Source organism: Podarcis erhardii (assembly GCF_964252035.2).
Source record: "Podarcis erhardii genome assembly, chromosome: 9".
Classification (NCBI taxonomy): domain Eukaryota; kingdom Metazoa; phylum Chordata; class Lepidosauria; order Squamata; family Lacertidae; genus Podarcis; species Podarcis erhardii.
The window spans coordinates 20,025,684-20,051,935 of NC_138512.1; the positions used below are offsets into that span (position 1 = coordinate 20,025,684).

General features: G+C 42.7%; 2 protein-coding genes across 6 annotated transcripts in view; one reads left to right on the forward strand and one right to left on the reverse strand.

Moving 5' to 3' along the window:
- The window catches only part of SLAIN2 (SLAIN motif family member 2), a 35,854-nt gene extending 17,978 nt beyond the window's left edge, over window positions 1-17,876 (reverse strand). For all 4 annotated transcript variants that reach the window (XM_081875794.1, XM_081875793.1, XM_081875792.1 and 1 more), the window contains exons 1-5: window positions 16,998-17,876; window positions 6,858-7,006; window positions 4,922-5,086; window positions 2,871-3,032; window positions 725-1,084 (exon numbers count right to left, since the gene is read on the reverse strand). In XM_081875794.1, coding sequence (XP_081731920.1) covers window positions 725-1,084; window positions 2,871-3,032; window positions 4,922-5,086; window positions 6,858-7,006; window positions 16,998-17,470 — 1,309 coding nt within the window. In that variant the 5' untranslated portion in view covers window positions 17,471-17,876. The remainder of the gene's footprint in view (window positions 1-724; window positions 1,085-2,870; window positions 3,033-4,921; window positions 5,087-6,857; window positions 7,007-16,997) is intronic.
- Window positions 17,877-17,969: 93 nt separating this feature from the next.
- The window catches only part of TEC (tec protein tyrosine kinase), a 74,189-nt gene continuing 65,906 nt past the window's right edge, over window positions 17,970-26,252 (forward strand). Inside the window, exons 1-2 of one of the 2 annotated variants that reach the window (XM_081875760.1) lie at window positions 17,970-18,336; window positions 19,637-19,791. The gene's annotated coding sequence lies outside the window, so the exon portion shown is untranslated. Of the gene's footprint in view, window positions 18,337-19,062; window positions 19,792-26,252 lie in introns of those variants that run through there. The other variant, XM_081875759.1, reaches the window with a different exon arrangement.

The following is a 26,252-nucleotide window of genomic DNA, read 5'->3' on the forward strand; positions in this document are numbered from 1 at the left end:
ACAAGCCAAAATGTCTTGTTTCAAGCTCGTTTCCTTCCATGCATGGCACTGTCAAATGCAGGAGAGAAGCAAGTGCTTCTGTGCATTAAACCAAAATTTATTTTTAAAGGGGCTTCATGTTGAGTGTGGAGCAGGCTAACGACTGAATGCAAGGGGCAGGTCCTTTTCAGATCTGACATCAATCCTGTAGTATTCGTTCCATAGGTAAGCCCGGCTAGGTCTCATTCTGTCATCTAGTTTGAAAATAGCATTTTAGGGAAGTATTTATGTGTGTTTTTCTTTGCTAAAGCATTCCAACCCAAACTTTCTATTTATCTGTCATTCTGTTGCTTGGTTTTGTCTTTTATCACATAAACCATGCTTATTTTGCTGTTTTATGTGTAGTAAATATTTTATATTTGCATTGGTTTTGTGTCACTCTTCTTCTAGATATTCTGCCTTTCTGATAAACTGCTCAGCACTAGAGAAATTTGAAAACTAAGCAGCCACAGAATGACAATAATCTATATCTACCCGAAACTCAATTAGCTCAATTACTTTCTAAGCTTATTGATTTCTAGTCGCCCTAATGAAAAGAATGGTCAAGATGCTTATTCTACATGTTCTTGCATGACTCTCAGCAGATTCAGCAGAAACGCCACACCATTTAGTTGGTTTTAAATACTACCTACTGCGCAACTTCCTAGGGTGCTCAACACACAAAATTCGAGACCAAGCCCTTTACCTTCGTTTTTGACATTGCTAGTCTGTAAATCTGTGGGATGGCCTTGAAGTGAAAGACGAGGCTGCTGCAAACGAGTAATCATAGGCTGAGGTGACACTCTGCTGTACTCCATCCCTCTGGCAGGTGATCGAGAGCGAGGAGAATTCCGTGGGGACTGCTTTGGTGAAGGCCGCGGTGAATTGCGTGGTGATGGAGAGAACCGGTTAACAGCTGGGTGCACCGCATGATGGCAGCTGTCTTCTTCATCTTCTAAGCTCTGCGCATCAAGTTCCTGGTCGCTAAATGTACCTCGCCTCATAGAACTGCACGAAGAGCCGGAACTACGCCGAGAAGCAGTAGCTGCATATTCTTGCCGGAGACCTAACAACAGTAAGGACATTGTCTGAACTCAAGTTCTATTTGCTTGTCTGATCCCATCTGATTCTGGTCACTCCAAGTTAGTACAGTGGTACCTCGGGTTACATCTGCTTCAGGTTACACACTCCGCTAACCCAGAAATTGTGCTTCAAGTTAAGAACTTTGCTTCAGGATGAGAACAGAAATTGTGTTCCAGTGGCAGCGGGAGGCCCCATTAGCTAAAGTGGTGCTTCAGGTTAAGAATAGTTTCAGGTTAAGAACGGACCTCCAGAACGAATTAAGTTCTTAACCCGAGGTACCACTGTATAAACAAAGAGCTTCTCTTCCTCAAAGGAAGGTGGGCATTTAACTTGGAAATTATTTATTTTAAAATTTTATTTCCTGCTTTTCTTCATAAAATAAACCAAAAGCTGTTTACCAAAAAAAAAAAAAAATCCACAAGGACTGTTCAAACCACAAAACAGAACTGTTCAAATAACATCAGTTTTCATTACTGACACCAAGAGTAATGTAAAACAATTCAGCATAAAACCAGGAGTAAGTAGTTTAACCCAAATTCAAAACTCAGTAAAATAAAAAGGCCTCCTTAGCTCACATGATTTAAAAGAGAGGGACAACTGAAACTGGATTTTGTCCAATTATGAACTGGAAACCAGTGCAGTTGAAACAAAACTGGGGTGATATGATAAGATAAATCAGATTCAGAAATTAATCTGGCCACCATATTTTGCACGACCTAATATTTCCAAAGTATTTGCAGAAGAAGCCCTATGTAATATGTGTTACAACAGTCCAGGGCATGCATGTCAGTGGCTGGAAGACAGGTGGATCAGTCAAGAATAATTCAGACTGCTGAAGAGAGGAGTAAGAAATTGGATCTGGCCATTGGGCCAATCCTGCATTCTTCCACCCTTGGTAGGCCATTTTAACACTGTTACTATACCACCGGTTGACCCATCTTTCCTTTGTAGCGTGACAAGCTGTGCTAGAAAGAAAAATTAAAACCAAGATGTTTCCGACAATTAGCTCTGACTTCAAGCTCTGCTGTGATTGGCTGGCTGTGGACTCTAAAGATCTCAGCAAAAAAGTGGAACTTGAAGTCTGTGCATATGTGTGGAAAAGTGCTGACTTCAAGCTCTGCTTTCTGCTGGGATCAGGTGTGCTACAGAGTTCTCAGGGAATACAGCAAATCTCAGTGTGTGTTGAAATCAGCACCTATCAGCTTATTAGCAAAGGAGATTTGCTGTCAGTACAAATGCACAACCAGGAGTGCCCTTCAAGGCTCCTGGTTATGCACTGGCAGATTCAACTCCACCTGCTCCTTTGGGTATTCTACCTTTCCTGCCATGATAGATGTCTCTTTCAAAGGATCTGCCCCACCTTCAGAGATTCCTTGCTTTAAAAAATGCAGTTAGGAACCATTCTTGCATCAGTGGAAAGCCCATCACAGGTCTGACAGTGATAAATCAAAGAAAGCAGGAATCCAGATTTTTGGGATTGAAACCTATGTATATGGCAGTCAGGGTTGGAGCTCTCGGTCTAAGTAGCCATTCACACTGGATGATGTTGTTTCCACACACCCCAAAAAATATTTTCTTGGCCTATTTGTTTCCGAGATTCCTTACTTTCCTCTGCTCAGTCTCTGAAATAGGTAGACATTAGGATAGCTCAGATAATAACTTTATGGATTATGATACATATACATTTCATATGAAATGAAGAGCAAGAATTAGTTCTCCAAAAATCTAAGTCAAGATTGGTGACTGAAATGACCCACAAACATACTTACTTTCCTCTTGCATCCGTGCTAAAATTTGCACATCTGTTAAGTCATTTAGTTTGTAATTTGAACCAATTGAATCTTCATCCATTTCTGAAGCACTTAATTCACTATCTATAGAGGATTGTGGGCTCAACGGAGGATTTCTATCTGCTGAATTTTTGTAATGACCTATAAGAAAAGGAAAAAATAGAAAAAATCTAAAACTGTTTTGTACTATATTACTTCCTCAGTAATTTAATTGGTGGTGGTGAGGACTGTGCTAGAAAAAGCAACTTAAGCTAGCTGACCCACAAATTCACTTTTCCTTTGTTTAGGTGCAGATCAATTTACAATGAGTCAATTGGCATTAATCTTGCTTAGTGTAGATGAAGAAGACTTCACTGAACTGTCACTGAAGAAACAGAATTAAGTTGGATGAAACACTGAAATGTTTTTACAGTGCCATTAATTTATGTAATAAATTCAGGCTTCAATTCACCATTCTGAAAGTGTATTCAGGTTCCATTAATTTACACTCCATTCCTTGATATTAAGTAAAGACAAAACCATGGGATAACCACAAAGTGAGCTGTCCTGAAGGGATGCGGGTGGCGCTGTGGGTTAAACCACAGAGCCTAGGATTTGCCGATCAGAAGGTCAGCAGTTTGAATCCCCATGATGGGGTGAGCTCCAGTTGCTCGGTCCCTGCTCCTGCCAACCTGGCAGTTCAAAAGCATGTCAAAGTGCAAGTAGATAAATAGGTACTACTCCGGCGGGAAGGTAAACGGCGTTTCTGTGCGCTGCTCTGGTTCACCAGAAGCGGCTTAGTCATGCCGGCCACTTGACCCGGAAGCTGTACTCCAGCTCCCTAGGCCAGTAAAGTGAGATGAGCACCGCAACCCCAGAGTTGGTCACGACTGGATCTAACGGTCGGGGTCCTTTACCTTTAAGCTGTCCTGCCAGCCTTAACTAGGCTGGGGAGAAGGTAACCAAACCTATTGTTCACCTTCAGTCTACCTGAGATGCGCAGCCTTTAAAGAGGTGTGAGCTGGTTGCTCCAAACTCAAGACCACATGGCTCTAACAAGCCTTTCTTGTATTCCTGAACCAATAACTTAGAAACTTTCACCACTTTAACGAAGCCAAGTTTTGCTGCCTGTGTTTCTGAAAGCTGTATGGAAAAGCACATAATCTGACCTCTGGAGAGATTGTAATTAAGCAGTTTTAAACTTACCAAATGTGTGGTCTTTTTCTGTGCTAAAGAAGTGGGAACTTTGGAAGGAACTTAGACATATTTTAAGAGAATGATACACAGCTTTACCATGCTGCATATTTTGTGATTTTAAATCTCTGCCAAGGTCCTCTCACCAAAGAGTACTTGACCTTAACTTGGATCTGGGCATCCAGTCACAAAAATGATCATTCAAAATTATGCTTCCAGGGTTTTAGAAGAATGAATTTGTAAGAATCAAATACCCCACCCCTTGCCCAAATAAAATAAATAGTGTGACCCACCTAGAACACATTTGTACTGTCTCTGGAAAGTTGGGTGTGGACATGCTCAGGTTCGTAGAAAGTTCATGGCTCACCTTAGAATCATAGTACTCACATCCACATATCTCGCACACAATTTGCATGAAGTGGAACAAGCCAGAGAGAACATTGAATTCAAGCATTCCCCCCTTCCCTCTCCTCTCATGTGGCCAGACAGCAGCTTATGCAAAATTTACTTTCATTTTTCTTTAAAGTTGCCTTATTAGTGCATCCAAACTCAGGACCATGGTTTATCACCAACTACAGTTTAGTTTAAACAAGTGATCTTCATAGCTCATGGGTTGAAGGTGGCACATTTTGAAACTGACCATAGTTGTTCAGAAATAGCAATGGCACGGAACACAAAAATATGACTTTAAAGGAAACTTTAAATAAATGTTGCCCAAGCTGTCTTTCTGGCCATAAGGGACCGCTTGTTGTGGTCTAAGGTAGCCTTATATATTTCACAGGACTATTGCAAGAATAAAGCAAAACAGGAATTACACAGTTGTTTTACAATCTGATCATTGTTTTTGAGACCCTTACCTGAGTTGCCAGGAAGTATGAGCTGTTTTACTAAAGGAGGTTTCACTGGTGTGGAGGAAGGAGAGTTGAAGCTACTGCTGTAGGGACTGCCAGCATTTGGACTATAGGAGTTTGCATAATTGACAGTGCTGAACGGGTTACTATAAAGGCTGTGTCTCTTGAGAGCTGTATAAAAGAGAGGGTGGAAAACAGTGTTCCAGTGCTAATTGTTTACTTTAAATGTCATAAGGCTGTAAGCCTTAATCTCATGTAGTATTAAGAGAACCACAAACCATTTTGAGCTCAGAGGAGGAAGATAAAAGGAAAAAGGAATAAATAAAAAGTAACAAGTACTGAGCTACTTCAGTTTGAACAGTTGTGACAGTAAGGGAGGGAAAAGAATTAAGGGTCCTGGGCCAATGGGATTTCAACCATTTTCATAATGAAAATCAAGAAGCTTGATATTAGAAAGGTACCATAATTTCGCTCTATAAGACGCACTTTTCCCATCCTAAAAAGTAAGGGGAAATGTGTGTGCGTCTTATGGAGAGAATGCAGACGGGAGGCATTGCTCAGCGCTCCCATTAAAGAGCTGCATGGAGCGTGTGTGCGGCTCTTGGGGGCTTTTCCCCAAGGAGGGAGAAGGGCAGCCCATGAATGACGGGCTGCCCTTCTCCCTCCTCGGGGAAAAGCCCCTAAGAGCCGCGCACACGTTCCGCGCACCCTTTAAAGGGAGCGCGACTCTTGGGGGGGCCTTCATCCTGCTGCCTGGGAGAGGCTGCGCACGGCTATCCCATAAGCCAGGACAGCAAGAGGGATTACTGCGCAGCGATCCCGCTTGCTGTCCTGGGTTCTGGTTTAGCGCGCGGCTCTTGCGGGAGATGGGGGAAGGAACAGAGCGCACAGCTCTGTCCCTTTCCCCACGTCCTGCAAAAGCCCCCAAGAGCTGCGCTCCCTTTAAAGAGCTGAGTGGAGCGTGTGTGCGGCTCTTGGGGGCTTTTCCCCAAGGAGGGAGAAGGGCAGCCCATGAATGACGGGCTGCCCTTCTCCCTCCTCGGGGAAAAGCCTGCAAGCACTGCACACACGCTCCAAGCGGCTCATGAAAGGGAGCGCTGAGCAGAACCTGGGATGCATACAGGCCCTGCTCAGCGCTCCCTTTCAAGAATATTTTTTCCCTTGCATTCCCCCTCTAAAAACTAGGTGCGTCTTATGGTCAGGTGCGTCTTATGGAGCGAAAAATATGTACTGCAGAGTATAGAACATCTTCAAATATTTGGCAAATCAATGCAATGTGGGATTCTGGCAAGCATCTCCCTCCTGCAATGTGGTGGCAAGGGTTTTGCTCAACACAGCCCCCAACCCCTCTTGCTTTTTTACGTACTCCAGATTCATCTTCTGCAGCATGTGAAATAAACTGGTCTATGTTTCGAAACACCAGATAAAGAAATAAACGGACATATGAAAGTATAGAAGCTTGTTTTACTCAGGGCAAACCTTCGGTTTTAGAAGTCCATGGTAAATATGTTGGCAAATATGAAGTAACAAACCAATAGTGACAGCTTAGAGATTTTTCAGAGCAAATATTATATTTTTAACTATAATGTTGGTCGTTTTGGTTTTATTGTTTTTTGCCTGCTCCTCATAAACTGGCAAAACCACAGAGATGCTAGGTTGCTTATGCTTCAGCACGCTACAGCTCCATTTGTAACAAAAACTTTTTTTAAAAAAAAGACTCCATTTGTATTTTTTTTCTAAATAAACTATAACTGTTTTTGGTTTTTTTAACCTGGAAAAAATTCCAGAAATTTTACATTAGTACAAGTACTTCAAGTATATATTCCCCCTGAAGTCAACTGAATTTAAAACTAACTCTCACAGGAACATAACTATTTTAAAAAATCAAGTTCTGATATTATTTTGTATATTTTATTAGTATAACGCTTATTCACAAACTCACCTGACATTGTCTGTTCAAGCCTATGGATCAATGATTTTTTAGCACATTCAATATCTGGAGTTGGATAATCCAATATCTGTCTGCACCAAACCAGTGGGCTAATACATTTATGCAATGGAGTCACTTTCTTCTTTGGCGAAGCATACAACCTAATGAAGGCAGAAACACCACAATATTAAATGAAAATACGTAAATTAAAATCTTGGAACTTGCATGATTTTTCTTCCTTTGAGAAGGGAACACAGGTCAAGTACTGTGCTTTCCTCAGTACTCCTGAAAACAAGTCAACAGGTGATTAACCAACAGCAGATACACTACTGAATGACAATAGGAATGTAAGCAAGAAAATGTGTATCAGATTGTGGTAGGTTATCCCTGCTCTCTTGAAACCATGGCCTCAAAAGACAATATAAAATAAGGAAAATTCCCATTCCAACACAATGTCCAGATATGGTTGGCTCATGAAGTACCTATGCATTTCTGATTGTAGGCGACTTTCAATAGATATATAACAAGGAAAAGCCTATGGCTTCTGCTTCCAAAAAGATTCAAATCGATCAGAAGAATCTGCATTTAAGGAGTACTTTCTGTATATTTCAGCACCTCTAGCTGCCTTAAAAAAGCGGGTGGCGCTGTGGTCTAAACCACTGAGCCTCTTGGGGATTGCAGACTGGAAGGTTGGTGGTTCGAATCCGTGTGACAAGGTGAGCTCCTGTTGCTTCTGCCAACCTAGCAGTTCAAAAGCACACCAGTGCAAGTAGATAATAGGTACTGCTGTGGCGGGAAGGTAAATGGTGTTTCCATGCGCTCTGACTTCTGTCACTATGTTCCGTTGGCCAGTAGCGGTTTAGTCATGCTGGCCACATGAGCCGGAAAGCTGCCTGTGGACAAACACCAGCTCCCTTGGCCTGAAAAGAAAGATGAGCGCCGCACCCCATAGTCGACTTTACTGCACTTAACCGTCCAGGGATTCTTTACCTTTTATTTTTTTATATACGGTACCTTATCTTCTTAATGTCAGTTCTGTCCCACCAGTTGGGGGGGGGGGCTATTTCCTGGGAGCACCTCCTTTGTTGTGATTTTGATTTTTTAAAACCAACAACAATCAGATCTGTGCAATACAGGAAAACCATTATTTCTCCAGATCTCCCTGCTTCATTCCCTCTCCCCTTGATTTCACTGCATGGATTTCTCCCACAACCATCTTACTGTTTTGGAAAGGGAAATACTTGCCATTTTAGAACTGAACATAAGGTAAACCGACGACATACCAAATTTGTATGGAACTAGAAATTCCCATGTGGGTGTTACTGTGCAATTCCTATGTGGGCACATTTTTTTTTTTAAAAAAAAAGGTGTGCAAACTGCTCTGCTAATTCATGAACACACAGCCGTTTTTTGCCAGATTTACATATTTGAATCAACAATTTGGAATGCAGGGATAAAGGCAGAAGGGAACACCCATTGGTATGGATGAGAACAAGCAGATTTGATCTTCAGCTTCAAGTGTGTGTGTGTGTGTGTGTGTGTGTGTGTGTATGAATGAGGTCAAATCTGAATGAAGTAAATGTGGATTCCAAACACAAGCAGGAATCTGTTCACATCACAGGGCTTCCCTGCCTCCTGCTTCCTGCTGCCGCCACTAGCACACACCCCCAAGTCTCTCCTGAGGGTTAGGAAATTATCAGGAATGGCATGGGAGGTGGTTTGAGATGGTACAGCAGGAAGGGAGGAAATGGCTAAAATGAGTGGAGGCGGAATGTGTTAATGGAGCTCCCCACCCCCCTGCTCAGGAGAGGGATTTAACGGGTGGAAGAGGGAAAAGGTGGCGAGAAAAGCTATACTGCACAGATAGGACTTCCACATGTGCAAGTCTAGAAACAGCCCAACATGCTGTAAACCCAAATATTTACATCTGTGAAATATATGATTTTAACTAGTCAAAAATGAAACAATAAACCAAGCAATAGCTACAACACTAAGCACTGCATGCATCAAGTATTTATAACATGCTAAAAATGGAGCACAGAAACTATATTTGGGCCTCTTACAGCTTCAAACTTTTAATCTGGAACATTTATATGAAAGCAGCTTAAACTGAAAAAGCCACATAAAATCTCATTAAGTAAAAGCCGGAACTTCCCAGCAATGAACCCTCAAACATTTAACAAGTTAGGTAGAGAGTCAGACACACACATATCTGAGCTAACTTCAAAGAATATACTGGTGATTAATACCAATTATAAAAGTGACAGGATCATATTAGGAGCTAAATTACAACATTAAATAGACTTTCTCAATATATTGAGGGCTCCAAATACTGGCACAGAAAGATAAACCATAGAATGAGGCTTTGTTTAATCTAATTACACCCTTTGCAGCATAAATGAAAAAATTCAAATGTTAATACAGTGGTACCTCGGGTTAAGTACTTAATTCGTTCTGGAGGTCCGTTCTTAACCTGAGTCTGTTCTTAACCTGAAGCACCACTTTAGCTAATGGGGCCTCCCGCTGCTGCTGCCGCCGGAGCATGATTTCTGTTCTCATCCTGAAGCAAAGTTCTTAACCTGAAGCACTATTTGTGGGTTAGCGGAGTCTGCAACCTTAAGCATATGTAACCTGAAGCATATGTAACCTGAGGTACCACTGTAATGTTATGAATTTGGGGAGGGGGTGGGCTGTATGCTTGAGCCCCCTTCTAATTCAGCATGGATTCAATTCCTGGAATAGTCATGCTAACTTCCTGCTGAAGTATTGGCCCTCCAAGTATGGGCCACTAAGGTAACAAAGGATAAGGTTCTGTACCAGATACAAAATACTTGCCCGTCCCTCCCTCAACTGGCTGATAGTTAGAAAGAAAAAGGCTAGGGTTGAATGTTGTTATGTGAACTAGAAGCTGGGAGGCTGCAGGCTGGGCGGCTGGGAGACAGGCTAGGAAGCTGGGAGATGCCTGATTTTTGTTGAAATCTAAGGCTGTGGCTATGAGGTAAGCAAGACCCTTTTAGGGTGTTAATACTATGAACCCCTCCATCATAGGGCCAGATTGTATAGATGTGTAAGTAAACCATTTATCATAAAGACTCCAGTCTCCGCTGTGCCTCATTCCAAAGGAAACATGAACCCCAGGTAAGTGCCTGGAAACCTTGAAATCTCACACTGCTCAGAGATTTGGGTGGCATGCAATAATATACCCACCCCAAAAAATCTATTTTGGCTGCTGCCTCACTATATCAGATTTAGGAAAGGCAGCAGCAAGAAGAGATGAGGACTTCTTTGTTTTCCAGCATTCTTACCAAGGATCTCTGTTGCTTGGTGATAAATTTGGGAAGGGTAATGAAATTAACCACTCCTAAGGTGGTCCCCATGCTCACATGCAACACCAAACCACAGGTAAGGTCAGTAAGCCAACAAACTTTGGCTTATTTTCACTAACAAACCATAGTTAAAGCACTGAGCTGTGTTCAGATGTAATGGTAAGCCATGGTTTAATGTGATCTATGAACCAGGTCTAAGTGTTACGTCACAGGTGTGTAACATTAGCCTGATGGATATTTCGTCCTTGAAGAAGCTGTGGGAGACAAACAAGTGCTTAACCTTTCACTTGCCAGTAACTTTCATCCTGAAATTTACTACCTAGGTTCCAGCCCCATGTTTGTGAAATAAACACTGGGCTGAAACCAACAACCGGGAAACATCTTGGGATTAGCAAACCTCTGTGGAAAAGCAGTTAGTGGGGAAATAGATGAGCAAGCAGTCCTTGTCCACAACTTTTTCCAGATACAAATAACCTCTGAGGGTTTCTATAGCTATTTAAAGACCAAAACAACAGACTGGGAAGTCACTCACTTCCACTAAACTGTAGTTAGTCAGTAAAAATGTCATCTGCTTTTTTCTTTTTAAAGGTACATATATTACAATCTGTACCTGGGTCCTCCCAAAATTAACATTCAAGACTTTAAACAGGGTTTTAATGCTCCAGTTTCTTGGCTAGCTAATATTTCTTTCAATATACTTTTAGCATGATGATAATATAGTTTGATGGTGATACCTGACAAGCTGGTGCAAATGTCTTCTAGTTGCATCATGAGTGAAAACACCCTGGAGTTAAAGAATGGGTAAACAACATTTCCAGAGCATTTATGTCAGACAAAAGGGGAAGGGGGACTACATTAATGGCAAAAAGATACATACTTTATAAAATGTCTTTAAAGATACAGACACTGCTGCAAGGTATTTCTGAATCAGCATGGCCATACAACTAAATAGCAGCTTGTAAAAATAAATAAAACTTGCAAGTCACTGAATGGTATGGACCAATTAAATTTCCAAACTATCCCTCACTGCCAATGAAGGATCAGTGTTGACATTGCCTGTCATTTGCTGTTTATGTAATAAGTTTCCACTCATTCCTTAGTAACATTATGCTGTATTAATATCTGGAATGTTACAGCCATTTTGAAACATGGATAATATTTCTGGCTTATGCGGAACTTAAGTCACTAGGAAGTAAACATGGATGAGCCCATGTTTATGCGGCATATTTAAGGGATTTCTCTACTGCTCCTTCAGCAGAAAGTTTCCAGAACAGTTCCCAAAAGACAACACCAACGAAAACACAGGATAATGTGAGGATGAAATGGGGAGAAGAACCATTTACATCACCTCGAGCTCATTGTGGTACAGCAAGGCCAATATTTCAGTTTTGCTTTTTATGATGACTAAAATCAAAACAAAGAAGTTAAGGACAGTATTTGCTTTTGAATACAATTACTTGGGTGTTTCTACTAGTGTGGTGATATCAAGGCTTAGATCATGCTTTGAGAGAAATCTGCATGACAGTGTTAGAGTGAGTCACTATTGTATTCATGGGATAGAAGTTTTATCTAAGACCAACCTAGGTTTCCTGCTTCGCAGAGGGTTGGACTCGATGGCCCTTGTGGTCTCTTCCAACTCTATGAGTCTAGGTTAAAATCCCACATGGCAATTGGTTATGGACTTGGTGCTGCTAATGCATGTGGTTTTGTGCAGTGTCACAGATGATAGACCTCAACCAAATGCCATCCCATATTTTCCTATTTAACCTGACTTTACTGTTCACCCGGAAAAGGCAGTAAGTGAAATAAACCTCCTGAAACAATAAATCCGAATTAAATTGGAAAGCACGGGATGGCACTTTGATGAAGACACTATTCTGTGGCACTGCAAGAAACATGCATGTTCAATGAGTACACAGTCCATAGAAAACTGCTATGTGAAAGCACCCCCAGCTGCAACCACAAGGATTTGTGGTTCTGTATGAGAAAAGATTTTGGTCAAGAGTGTAGAAGTTGGCACAATGAAGACATTGACTTCAAGCAAATAACATCCTCTACAGTTCTTCCCCATAGGATGATAGTGCTAATGGATAGGAGATGACTGATGAAATATCAGAAGCTGACTAGCAAGTAGACATACTCACCTAAGTGCAATATGCTCAGTGATGTGAAGGCAGAATGTGAGTGCTCTGTGCAGTAATGTATTTCATTCTCCTCTACCAGCATGATTCCTGTTTGGCTTGTGCTCATCCCCCTCCTAGGAGAAGAGCAATCTCCACAAGGGAAGTCTGTTTCTCTTAGAGAAATGACTTCCTATTCTTCAGCTTCTAGTTTCTAGTCTAGAAGTGCTCGAAGACAGGCAGATATTTAAAATGCCTCTCTTTCCAAGGAGTTACATCTCTCTCTCTCTCTCTCTCTCTCTCTCTTGTGGTTAAATATCAGTGCTAGGGCTTTTTCGGTTGTAGCATCCCACTTTTGGAATTCTCTTACCAGAGAGACTTAACTTTGGCCTATGTTACCTTTTCAATGCCAGGTGAAAACATTTGTACTCTCCCAGGCCTTATTTATTTATTACATTTATATACAGTGCTACCTTTTCTTCCAATGTGGGACCCCAAAACAGTTAACAAACATAGTTTAATATGTAAGAATAAAACAAGTTACATAAATAACCTAAATAAAACAAGGAATGATGGAACAGAGCCACATCATAAAATGAGGAGCCAACACTTTTCAGTTAAGCTTGTCAAAGGCACATTGGAACAAGACCATCTTAGATGTCAAAATGTCAGATCTGCCTTGCACTGGAGGGGCTCATTTCACAATCAGCATTCAAAACACATAGTGATTTTGTTAGAAAACAAAGTTAGAACAAGCTCACCCACAAACTGCTTCACAATCACTAAATTAGTCTAGTGATTCATCTTTGCTGTTAACTGAGACAGCACAGTTGCTCTGATACCTCAACTATAAGCATGTCAGTCTAATTAGAAGGTTGTACCCATTTAAAATGAATGCAATATTTTAAGAGGACAGCAGAGTTGTATGCCTGAAAAGCTACTCATACACACACACGTGTGTGTGTGTGTGTGTGTGTGTGTGAGAGAGAGAGAGAGAGAGAGAGAGAGAGAGAGAGAGAGAGAGATGTGGTTTAATTAGTTTGAAATGAGGTAAAGATACCAAAAAAAATGCAATTTGCATTCAGGCAGTCCACATGACTAAATTAATTAAAACTGATAAATGCTGCTTACCAAAATTGTGCTTTGGTCTAAGCAACACAGAAAGAAAGGTGGAACTAATTTCAGGCACAATATATACTTCCAAGGATACTTGTTGCCTATTATGACTGAGGAAGACTTCCTGGTGTTGAAAAATAAAGAAGGTTGCCTTATACCAAATCAGACCATCAGTCAATCTAGCCCAGTACTCTACACTGAATGGCAGCAGTTCATGAAGGTTTCAGGCTGGGGACACTCCTAGCTCTACCTGGAGAGGTCAGGAATCAAGGACCTTTTCTCCCACTGGACTACGGACTCATCTTTATGTTCGGAAACTCACCACTGTCAGGCATGCTTATCAGAGTAATTGACACCTACAACTCTGCATAGCAATCATGGAAGCACCGGCAGCAGCAGTACCAAACTGCTGAGATGAGCGATATCTGAATTACAGGCAATCTCCGATTTGTATTGGGGTTGCATTCTGGGTCAATACATGTGACTGTGGAGTATGTAGACCCCCGCCCCATCCCACCCACTTTTCCTGCCACTTCTGGGTTTGTGGCGATGCGCCTGCGCATTATTTGAACACGCGCAAAATGGTCATTGCCTGTACTTCCTACTTTGTCACTATATTCACCATTATCTAGAAATTTTCAAGAAAATGAGAATAAGAACTTCAAGTGTATTGAAGATCATAAAATGGACATAAATAACACCTGGTTAGTCTCCCTCTTGATCAGGTAAGGTAGTCCAAGGGAAAAGGGGGCAGGGAAACAGCCATGTGGGTCAAGAGGAAGATACAGCAGGAGCAGAAGGAGGTCTGGTTATTTCAGTGTACCTCAAAAACAAGCAACCTCATTGTCCGTCAGTGGCTGAGGGAAGGGGAGAAGGAGATTTACACTGTCTCCTGGCTGGATAAAGACATACAAGAACAATTCACATGCCATGCTAATTCAAACCATCACTTAGCACAAACATGTACGTTCTGAGAGAGAAGATCATGGTCACTTCACTTCTTCACAGGTCTTGCTGCTGCTGTGAGCTAAGCCATGGTTTGGCAGTAAGTATTATGTCTGAACTTAGGCTCATGGTGTGTCTCACTCAGATAAAATACTAGTGGAAAAGCAAAGAACAAACTTTCACTGCATGTCATAGTTTGACTGCATCAAGATAAACAAGTCTGGGTTTGGACCAAAATAATACAGTGGTGCCCCACAAGACGAATGCCTCGCAAGACGAAAAACCCGCTAGACGAAAGGGTTTTCCGTTTTTCGAGGCACTTCGCAAGACGAATTTCCCTATGGGCTTGCTTAGCAAGACGAAAACGTCTTGCGAGTCTTGCGACTTTTTCGCTTTCCCCCCCTTTTTCTAAGCCGCTAATAGCCGCTAATAGTGCTAATCCGCAAAGAGGGATGCTTTGCAAGATGAAAAAACCGCAAGACGAAGAGACTCGCGGAACGGATTATTTCCGTCTTGCGAGGCACCACTGTAAGTCAAACCACAACTTTGCTTGCAGCAGTGTGGCAGTAGCAGGACAAGCAGAGGAGCAAAGAGCCCACGACCTTGTCTCTAGGAATCTACAGTGGTGCCTCGCAAGACGAAATTAATCCGTTCCGTTAGGTTCTTTGTCTAGCGGTTTTTTCGTCTTGCGAAGCAAGCCCATTGACAGCTTAGCGGATTAGCGCTATTAGCGTTTTAGCGGCTTTTAGCAATCAGCTGTTAAGCGGCTTATCAGCGGAACAGCTGATAAGCGGCTTAGCGGCTTAGGAAAAGGGGGGGAAAAGGGGGGAAAACCCGCAGGAACTCGCAAGACGTTTTCGTCTTGCGAAGCAAGCCCATAGGGAAATTCGTTTTGCGAAGCGCCTCCAAAACGGAAAACCCTTTCGTCTAGCGGGTTTTCCGTCTTGCGAAGCGTTCGTCTTGCGGGGCACCACTGTACACATTTGCTTGTTCATGCTAAGCCATGGTTAAGCTTAGTATTACATGAGCCAGGTTGCAATAGGAGGGGCTTGGAAAGAACCCAAGAATCAATGAACTAGTTGGATTTCTATTTTAAGCCACTCTTAGCTATGACTAAATTGATAAGTAATTAAAGCAACACAATTTATGAATCACATTTTACATGTGTTTCAAGGTAATTTATAAACGTAACATAAACCAACTGTTTTTGTAATATACTACACAATCCTGAAGGTTCTCCTTTATAATGCAGCCTAGCTCCAAAAACTTTTCATAGAAGTGATGCCCCAGAAGTTGAAGCTTTGTTTTAAAAATTACTTCTCTGTTTAAGAAGAAGCAACTCCCTCTTGCACTGCATCACACATAAAGATCGGTTCTTATAAAAGAACTTTGTACACAACTGCAAAATGCATGTATATCCACACATTATGAGGGGGACCTGTACAAACTTAGCTTGATATATACACAAGCAGTGGGCAAGAAAGGAGGACGTTATCCCATACATCTCCTTTAAAGGGAAAAGACATGATTTTATGTGCACATAGATCTCTGATAATCACATAGTAGTTTGTAGTCAGGTAGTTTGCTTTGGTAGCCTGCCCATGAGATTTCATTCATATACCTATCAGTTCTAAGCCACCATTTTGGGAATCACTAAAATATATACACATGTGTACGTGTGTGTGTGTGTGTGTGTGTATAAAGGATTCAAAAAGTCTTAAAGAATATTGATCTGTCTTCTTGGTCTATCTTCCGTATCCTTTGCAGGCATATTCTGAGTTCGCTTCAAGCATTCTTTTCACTAAAATGAAATGTCGAGCATCTTCGCTCAAGAAGAATGAGAACGCCAATTCAGAAAGGGCACAAATGCCTGTAACTTTTAAAGTGAGATAGCTTAGGGGCCGAAAACACTAAACCTTACTACGATCCTGGAATACGTAACACATCCCTAGTTACCTAGAACACGTACGGTAATTCCAGCATGCCCATGAATAAAGGATTTAACCACCTTTCCCTGGAACGTGTAGAAATAAGAGTGAGAATTTATGGACTTGTGAATTTGTGAATTGTGACTACAGAAGCAGAAGCTAAACGCTCAAGTGGGGATCTCATCATTTAGAAATCTGAAGATCCCCAGTGCACCGCCCAACAAAAAAATCTGAATGGGTGTCCCTTGCCGCTGTGGTTCTGGGTTGCTATAACAAAAGTACCCTGAAGCCGCCGCTTGCCGGAGAAAGGACAAAGGGATTCTCCACCCCTCGGGAGTATTGGGTAGATTTCCCTTCCCTTCCCTAGAAAGGAACCAAAACAAGGCTCTCCTCCAAGGGAAGGTTAAGGTCTGCAACTCCCAGATTTGTGCGGAGCCTCCCGGGTGCAAGAAACCACGCCAAGAGCCCCGTAGGGAAGCCGCTTCTCTCGGGCCCCTTGGGCTGCGCCAGCGCCGGGAACCATGGCTCTCCTCCGGGAGACCCCGCAAGGCAAGGCCTTCGATCTTGGGGGTCGCCGATCTGAGAGGCAGCGTGCGATCCTAACCCTCCCAAGCGCAAAACAGGGAGCCTTCGCGGCCCAACTGCGTGCAACCTGGAGGAGGCACCGCATTTGAACCGGAATAAATAAACCCAACCCCGCGTCCCACTCCTCCTCACCAGCCGGTCTCGTCTTCCCCGCAGCCGGCCAGCCGCTCCAGCTCGTCGGGCTTCAGCGGCTCCACTTCGTCCAGGAGGCTGGCGTTCTCCCCGGCTCCCCCCGACACCTCCGAGCCGCTTCCTCCGGCTCCTTCCTCGCTCGGCGGAGGCCGCCTAGGCCCGGCCTTGTTGGGGCCGAGGCAGCGGCTCTCGAGCCCCAGCAGCAGAGGGCTGCTCCTGGCAGCGGCGGCGGGCGACGGCGGGGAAGGCGACTGCGGGGCGCCGGTAGCCGCCGAGGCCAGAGGCGGCGTGCAGGCTCCGGACCCTCCGCCGCCGCCGTGGTTGTTGCCCAGCAGCCGTTTGGGGCTGCCTCCCGGAGCCCCGGCGGCGCTGCGAATGCGGAGCTGCTCGTTCTGCTTCTCCAGCTTCTTCACCAGCTCCTGCAGCTTCCGCACTTCGGCGTCGGCGTTCACGTTGGAGTTAATGTCCTCCATGGCGCCCCGCGGCTCCACCCAACCCCCGCGACCCTCTCGCCTCACAAGGCAGCGCGGCTCCTTGCTGCCGCCGCCGCCGCCGCCTTCTCGTCCCTCCCTCTGTCAAGCGAAGCTTTCCCCCCCCCCCCTTCCTTCTTTCCCCTCACGCTGAGGCGGCCGGCTGTCTCCTGAGCTGGCCTAAGCAAGGCGGGCCCCCTCTACATGGCCGGGCGGGGAAGCGCAGCCTCGCCTCTCTCGGCTCCTGCTCGGCAGGCTGGGCTGGGCCGGGCCGAGTCAGCTGCGCCGGTGGCGGCCCACAGCGGAGGGAGGCGTACACGCATATCCGGCCGCGGCCTCCCTGAGGACGGCGGCCGTCGCCATGTCCGCCCTTCCCTCTCCGTTCTCTCCGTGTGTTGGCGGGGAGGGGGGAGAGAGAGGAGCTTTCCCTTCCACAGCCCCGGCGGGCGGCCTGGCTGGGCTTGAGGCGCGAAGACCGGGCCGAGCCGTGAGGGGCTGAGCTGTGAGGGAGGCGCGCAGGGCGGCGCTTGGACAATAGTGGCGGGCGATGATTTCATACTCGTACAAAGTCCTCGAGTCACACCGCGAGCTGCTGATGCCGTTAATGGCAGCCGTAGCCTTTCCCTTACCGGCTGGGAAAGCGCCCCCGGACTTTAAATGTCATGAAGGTGCCTTCCCGCGCCTTCTCACATTGACTTAGAAATAACTCCTAGGCGTTCTCGGCACCTGGTCCTATTATTGGCGATAAGGTTGTCTCAGAGCATGTGCCAAGTTACTTCCCCCTTACCACAAGGCCAGCCCATCCCAGCTCTATTTGGTAATATGACACACACAGAGGGGACAAAATGGGGCGCCCTCCCCAACTTGGAGTAGGTACCAGTATAAATATTGGGGTGGGTTTTTTTTATAAAAAATGTTTGTTTGCACCCTCTTGGCTTGGCACCCTGGGTAGGGGAACCGCTTGCACCACCCATAACCCGACACTGCTCTATAAAATGCGGAATTACAGGTTTAGAGCTTGTAGGGTGTAGTAGTAGTAGTAGTAGTAGTAGTAGTAACAATAATTTTATTATTTATACCCTGCCTATCTGGCTGGGTTTCCCCAGCCAATGGGTGGCTTCCAGCAAAATATTAAAATACAATAATTCATCGAATATTAAAAGCTTCGCTAAACAGGGCTGCCTTCAGATGTCTTCTAAAAGTCAGTTAGTTGTTTATTTCCTTGACATCTGGTGGGAGGGCATTCCACAGGGCAGGCGTGTAAGAAATGGGCTTTTCCTTGTTTTTTACTTCTCTTTTTACAGACTAACCCCTGAGGAAGCCCCACCAATTAAGGCTGCATTCAGTCCTACAAGCACATTAGAAGCAAGCCCTCTTGACAATACTGTACAGGGTTTTGTTCTTTTTGAGCACTGATAAAGGATGGAACTCTTAATATGAAGATAATCCAGCCTTCTGTTTTCAACAGTACGCCTTTCTCCCAATACAGTCAAACCTCGGTTCTGGAACGGCTCCATTTTCGAACGTTTTCCCCCAATGTCGAAAACCCAGAAGTAATTGCTCCAGTTTTTGAATGATGTTCAAGAAGCTGAACATGCTACACAGCTTCCATTTTGAGATTCCGCTTTCAGTTTTTGGTTGTCGAATATTTCGGAAGTTGAACAGTCTTCTGGAACGGATTACGTTCAACAACTGAGGTTTAACTGTAGTGAAATTGTGTGATTGATGATGCAATCCTGCACATGTCTACTCAGAAGTGAGCACCCTCAAAGGTAATGGGTCCTTTTCCATAGGTAAATGGATACAGGATAGCAGCCTCAATGCCTTATCAATTCAGATGCAAAACAGGATTATCCCAAACCAAGGTAGTGATTTCTGTATCATTAGGGAACTCCTAGGCACACAAGTATTCAAGTAAATTAAAAGAAATAAGCCAAAAGACTGTGAACTTCCTGAATTTATGATACACTGCTGACAGTTGAGCCTGGAGAGATAAAACTTTCTTGAGTAACTCAGACCATTGTTTGGAGATAGAATTACCAGTATCACATCAAATGCCAAATAATGGAATTCTGTGTTTGCTGCTACCTTTTGTTGGAGTAAGGTAGACATCCCTCTGCCAAATCACAGTCATGCAAAAATTCTGGATTTCTCCATTATTTTCCACAGGGAAGTTTCACAAAGTAAGTAAGGCAGATAGACTCCAATCAACTTAAGTTTTTGGATGAGAGCAGTTGAGACTTGAACTGTTAAGACTATGAGTGTCAGTTGAAGTGGGAAGTAAGGAAGAAGAATTGGTCTGCTGAAGTACCTTACAAGTTCTAGTAAGTATTTCAGGAGGGGGAATGGGGGAGGAATGATTTCCCTGAGTTAAAAAATTAGAATAATGGTTCAGTAGGGAGAATAAAGAAACGAGCTATTTACTACTCCAGGAACATTGGGGAGAAATGGATGTCCTTTCTTCCTCTCTCTCTCCTTCTGAAACCCGCTCCCTAGAGTCCTGAACAGTGCTGTAAGGTTCCTATTCTGGCTGGCTGGGGTCTACAAGAAGAATGTTCCTCTTCTGCAAATGTTCTAGATCAGGCTGATACAGGGCATAAATTGATGGGTTTGTATTTGGGAAATCCTACTTTGTTTAGGACTGGATGTCCAAGGCAGATATGGATCTAACTCCATACTCTTTAACATGACATATAGTCTACTGCATTGAGCTCTTGTGTGAATAAATGTGAAAAAGATTGTAAATGCTGTGAATGATCATTGGCGGTAATTTTATTCAATTATATACGTACAGTCTACTTTTCTGTGATATGTCCTTGAAGAAAGGAAATGGATGAAATGTTATAGAGAAAGAGTTCCTCAGTTGTATACAGCCCTGGCAAAGTATAGTGTGGAGACTGTGCACATGATACAAATAATTAGTGAATGACAGACATGTTAAGTTAGAACTGTCCATCTTTATCCAGCTAAATTGAATTACTTCTCTTGGATCATGTTTCCATATTTCAAAATAGCCAAGAAGAACAGGACAATGTGCACACTAGCTGTATCATTTGGTTGACTGTGCACATTATCCATCTGACTTAAATAGAAAGAAATTGATTTTTCTAACTTTGGTCATGTTCCTAACCCCCATATAATTTCCAAAATTGTCAATATAATGTGGCTATAATTGGCCACAATTTATTGTTATATCATTTTAATCTCCCTTCAGACAGATTGCAATGAGGTGTGTATAACTAGCTTTATAAATAAGCAAAAATAACTGCCACATATTAGCATAGATTTTGGCTACAATAGTATAGCTGCAGAGTAATTTTTTAAAATAGGAAATTAACAGTAGTTTAAAAGCCCCAGTTGATTGATCTCCTGATTTGACACAGCTATCACACCTTATTGGACCACCTCAGAATTCATGTGTGTGAGTTGGACCACTTGTTTGAAATTACTCCCATATCACAACATATATCCTGCATGAAAAAGTTGGCTATCGGGATGAAAGCTAGGCTACAAATTCTCTTAATCTTTCTCTGATGACACAATGCTACCATTTTTACATGAGTGCACTTTCAAACAAACTGCACCTACATATATCTTGAGGTCATACAGCCATGTAAGAGGACTATATCAAAAGTTTGTTTAGCTTCCCAAATAGGAAACTGTTGCCTCCCAACTCTCCAGACACAAGTTAGCAACATGTCTAAACATGCTCTTTTATGCATTCAAGTGTTTAGCTAAACCCTTAAATAAAGTCTTTTATGAGTTACAGAATTTGGTACATACCGGTAAGTACCTTCAGTGGTGAATTAACTGATAAATTGACATTCAGACCTTTAAAAATTAGCGCTATTTCAATATACTTTTTTAAAAAAAAATATTTTGTATTACATACATTGCACACAAGGAAGCGGGGGGAGGGGAGGATAAATGGTCCCCTCTGGAATTTCAATAAGTATCCTTTCAAAAAACACAACTCTGTTTTTAAGAAGGAAATGCTTGGGTGCTCACTGGCTTGTTCTATTCCCATGTTTTTAAAAGTTATGTAAACTTTGCAGGGTTGTTCAGCTTGAATGTTTAACCATGAGTGTACAAACCTTTTGTAAATATGCAGTATAATTCAGGTTCTAAACTGTTTCTGTTCTTGCTGACTCTTTTTTCTCATGCGCTGGTGATGGAGCATGACTGATACACTGATCTCAGTCTAAATATGTATGTTCTTGTTCAGAAGCTCTTAGTTCCTGGCAGCTGGACATTCCTTAATCAATAGTTGTAATCTATTCTACAGAGCTGACTCAGGCTGTTGAAGCATTCCAAATCATCTTTTGCTGTCCAAAGCTCAATTGGCTGCTTGGATTACCAATGAGCTTGGAGCTATGAAGAATGAAGGCATGCTGGAAGCACAAGTGTCAGAAACCTTGATACAAATACAGTCATACATATGTAAGAGTTCATTATTGAGCTTATTCTGTGTTGGTGAGTAGCAGCAACTTCTTTCTTCTTTGGCAATCACTCGTAGCTGAAATTGTCTTCCATGAATACTGTTTTAACAATGAGTCCGTAGATGACTGTGGAAGCCTTTTCTGGATCCACACATCCTTCCACAGTGGAGACACAGTGGTAGCAACACTGTGTTGGTCATAGTATATCTATTGTGTCCTTGCAGTGTTGCCCAGTGGGCCACTTCCAAATGTTTCAGGAGTTTTAGAGCTTTGTCCACAAGGGGAGATACACGAGGGGGGCATACAAATAGGTCTGCTAAGCATTTGAAGGATAAAAATCACCTCTATCTGCCTTATCTTGGACACCACATTTTACATTTGAATCCAGGGAGGATCCACAGCCCACACTAGTCATTCCTCATGGAGATTGCTGCAGCATGTTCTACATAGGGTTGCCCTTGATGTGTACATATTAGGAAAGTGCAACTTGTGCAAAAATGCTGCAGCCAGATTGTTGTTTGGTGTGCAATTTACAGACAATATAACACTGAGCTTATTCAACTGTATTAGCTTCAAATGTGTTTCTGGGCTAGGCTCAACTCACGAGTGTTGCTCATTTGTTGTTTAGTCGTTTAGTCGTGTCCGACTCTTCGTGACCCCATGGACCAGAGCACGCCAGGCACGCCTGTCTTCCACTGCCTCTTGCAGTTTGGTCAAACTCATGCTGGTAGCTTCGAGAACACTGCCCAACTATCTCATCCTCTGTCGTCCCCTTCTCCTTGTGCCCTCCATCTTTCCCAACATCAGGGTCTTTTCCAGGGCGTCTTCTCTTCTCATGAGGTGGCCAAAGTATTGGAGCCTCAGCTTCACGATCTCTCCTTCTAGTGAGCACTCAGGGCTGATTTCCTTAAAGATGGAGAGGTTTGATCTTCTTGCAGTCCATGGGACTCTCAAGCGTCTCCTCCAGCACCATGATTCAAAAGCATCAATTCTTTGGTGATATGTTGCTCATATATATATACATAAATCACTAAAAGGCTTGGGGCCAGGATATCTGAAAGACTGCCGCCTCCTATGTTAACCCGACTATATTATCTTTGTCTGAGGTTCTAAGATGCCAGACTGATAAGAATGCAGGACAGGGTCGTTTGTGTTGTAGTTCTTTGACTGCGGAGGGTGCTACCACAATCCATCCCTCTTTACTTTCAAGTAGACGGTAAAAAGCCCCTTCACTGAAAAGCCCCTTCACTGGTGAAGGAAGTGCCTGCCATTTCAAATCCCCCTCCCCACTTGAAGAAAACAAGAGCAATTAAATTGACAGTCACTGCATGAAGCTGATGGGGAAGGCATCCAGGCATTTGGACTGAAGTGTTGTCAAAACTGACTGATTAGCTTTTGTATCATTGTTCAGTGGAAGTGCTGAACAGGTCCCTGTAAATGGTAATAGTTAGGATGGAGGACCAATGAACAGAAGCTCAATCCCAACAAGATTGAGGTACTGTTGTTAGGTGGTTGGTCTGACCAGGGAAGTGGAGTTCAACATGTTCTGGATCAGATTTGCAGTCTGGAGGTTCTCCTTGGTCCTGCTTAATTTTTAGAAGTGCAAATGGTGTCAATAGTTGAATTTCTTCCTTCAGTAAAGACTGACACACCAGCGTGGCCTTTCCTCCATAGAGATAACCCAACAACAGTTATACATGTCCTGATAACCTCCTGGTTATATTGCTGCAATGTTTTGTACATGGAACTGCTTTTGAAAACTCTTTAAATATTTCAGCTAGTTTAAAATACAGCTGCAAGGTTTTTGAACAGGATCAGTAGGTGGGAACATTGATATAGTTGTCTTAAATATAATTGATTATCAACTGACCATGGCTTCATTTTCTTGCACAATTCAAAGCCTGTATGGGTTGTTAACCAGGATGCTTGAAGGAAAACTTTTTTCTACATAGGCTTGTTGGGCACTGCGATCATAATCTGATGCTCTCCTGCAATGTCTCCTAGCACCAGGTATAATATGGGTGTTGACTGGTGATAGGGTCTTCTTAATTGTGCTGCTTTGTTTATGTATTATATTTATTGTTTGTACCGTCTACGTCACCCTGATAATATTTACATTGAAGGAAGTATGGAATTTTGGAGAGAGAGAAAATGTTAAGTTGGGATGTGGTGATGAATCTCAATATGGCTAAATTTTCAGGACATGGTGATTAATTAGACTTAATTTGCATCTTAGCTGATGGTCTTTAAATGGCTAACAATAAAAGTGCTTTATAGACCTGTATTCTGAATAGAAAGGATTGATTTGTATTTCTTTCCAAAATTAATTGTTCAGCAGCACCATGGGTAATTATTGTGGCTTTCTTTATTTTTTTAAAAAAATACATTGAAGACAGCAAAATTTAAAAAGAAATGAAGAGAATTATAAAATATGTTCTTACGATAGCAGTATTAACTTGGTTGTATAGTCGAATTACAAGTGATCAGAATTGTTGGCACTAAATCCACAGCTGAGCTGTTAAAAAAGATTTATAGCTTCGTTTATATAATTTCATTTGCTGATGTACTAAGCAATAGAACCCCACCCTTATGAGGCAACTTTATGATCTAAGATTCCACCCTTCCCAGGCCTCCAGTGCTGTGAGAATATTTTGCTCCACCTTTGTGGATGTTGACAACTTCATTAATAAAAGACCAGTTTTACTGCATTTTTCTGTAATTAAAATACTGTATATCTAAATAAACGCACGTGCATATACCTGGAAATGAACTCATTTCAGGATCACACTGTAAAAAAGGCATTTATCCATAAATTCCTGCATTAACAAAAAATTATCCACATTGAAAATTGTGTGAATACTTTCTATGTAATAATAAATGGCTAAAAATAATTCAAATTCAATATATTATATCTCTGGTGTGCTTCTTAAGAGTTGTGGTTAAATTAACTTCTTACTCTAAGAACACTGAAGAGCTAGTTAAAAGGAATGTACTGATAAAATACCTATTTTCTGTTAGCCTTTCATTAGGCTCCTCTTTCAACTCAAGGTTGTGCAGTCTTTTCACAGGGCCATCTCTAGTACAGGGAAACACACAGTGTTTCAGATCCCATATGATTATTAGGAGCATTCATTTTTGTGGCCACTTCACTGGTTCTATATACTAGATGACTATTAATAAAACAGTTATATTGCTAACACATCATAAGGTATCATTTGGACGCGGGTGGTGCTGTGGTCTAAACCATTGAGCCTCTTGGGCTTGCCGATCAGAAGGTCGACAGTTCGAATCCCCGCGACGGGGTGAGCTCCCGTTGCTCTGTCCCAGCTCCTTCCAACCTAGCAGTTCGAAAGCACACCAGTGCAAGTAGATAAATAGGTACCAATGTGGCAGGAAGGTAAACAGCGTTTCCATGTGCTCTGGTTTCCATCACAGTGTTCCGTTGCGCCAGAAGTGGTTTAGTCATGCTAGCCACATGACCTGGAAAGCTGTCTGTGGACAAATGCCAGCTCGCTTGGCCTGAAGCGAGATGAGCGCTGCAACCCCATAGTCACCTTTGACTGGGCTTAACCGTCCAGGGGACCTTTACCTTTTTACCTAATACTTCATAAGCACACATGGATCCTAATTTATAAAGGTGTTGCATTTTTAATATATAACTTCATAGAATGTACAGTGGTACCTCGGGTTAAGAACTTAATTCGTTCCGGAGGTCTGTTCTTAACCTGAAACTGTTCTTAACCTGAAGTACCACTTTAGCTAATGGGGCCTCCTGCTGCCGCTGTACCGCTGTTGCACAATTTCTGTTCTCATCCTGAAGCAAAGTTCTTAACCCGAGGTACTATTTCTGGGTTAGCGGAGTCTGTAACCTGAAGCGGCTGTAACCTGAAGCGGCTGTAACCCGAGGTACCACTGTATACAGTACTAAACAACCTATATTGTTGTGCAGCTTTTCCTTATAACCTCTAGAAATACCTGAGGATGCTAAATTATACATTTGCATTTGTACTCATATTTTTGTGTAGAAAATGTGACAACCATAGTAATCAAGCACCATCTAGTGGCAAGTGTTCATAATGTCATTTACTCAGAATTAATAATACGGTACAGTAAATCCTTATGTTACTCGAACACAAGCCATTTTCTAGTTTGATTACAAAAATTGTATAGTTTGATAAGTTAGGTGTAGCAGCATGTGAAATGATCTTCAAGGGCTTAATTGCCACACTAGGACCTACTCCCATTCTGTTGCTGTCAGATACCACCATTACAGCAGAACCATTTATTTTTCAGATTAAAAGGGTGAGTTGGAATGAATGTATTATATAGACTTTGAAAATATTGTT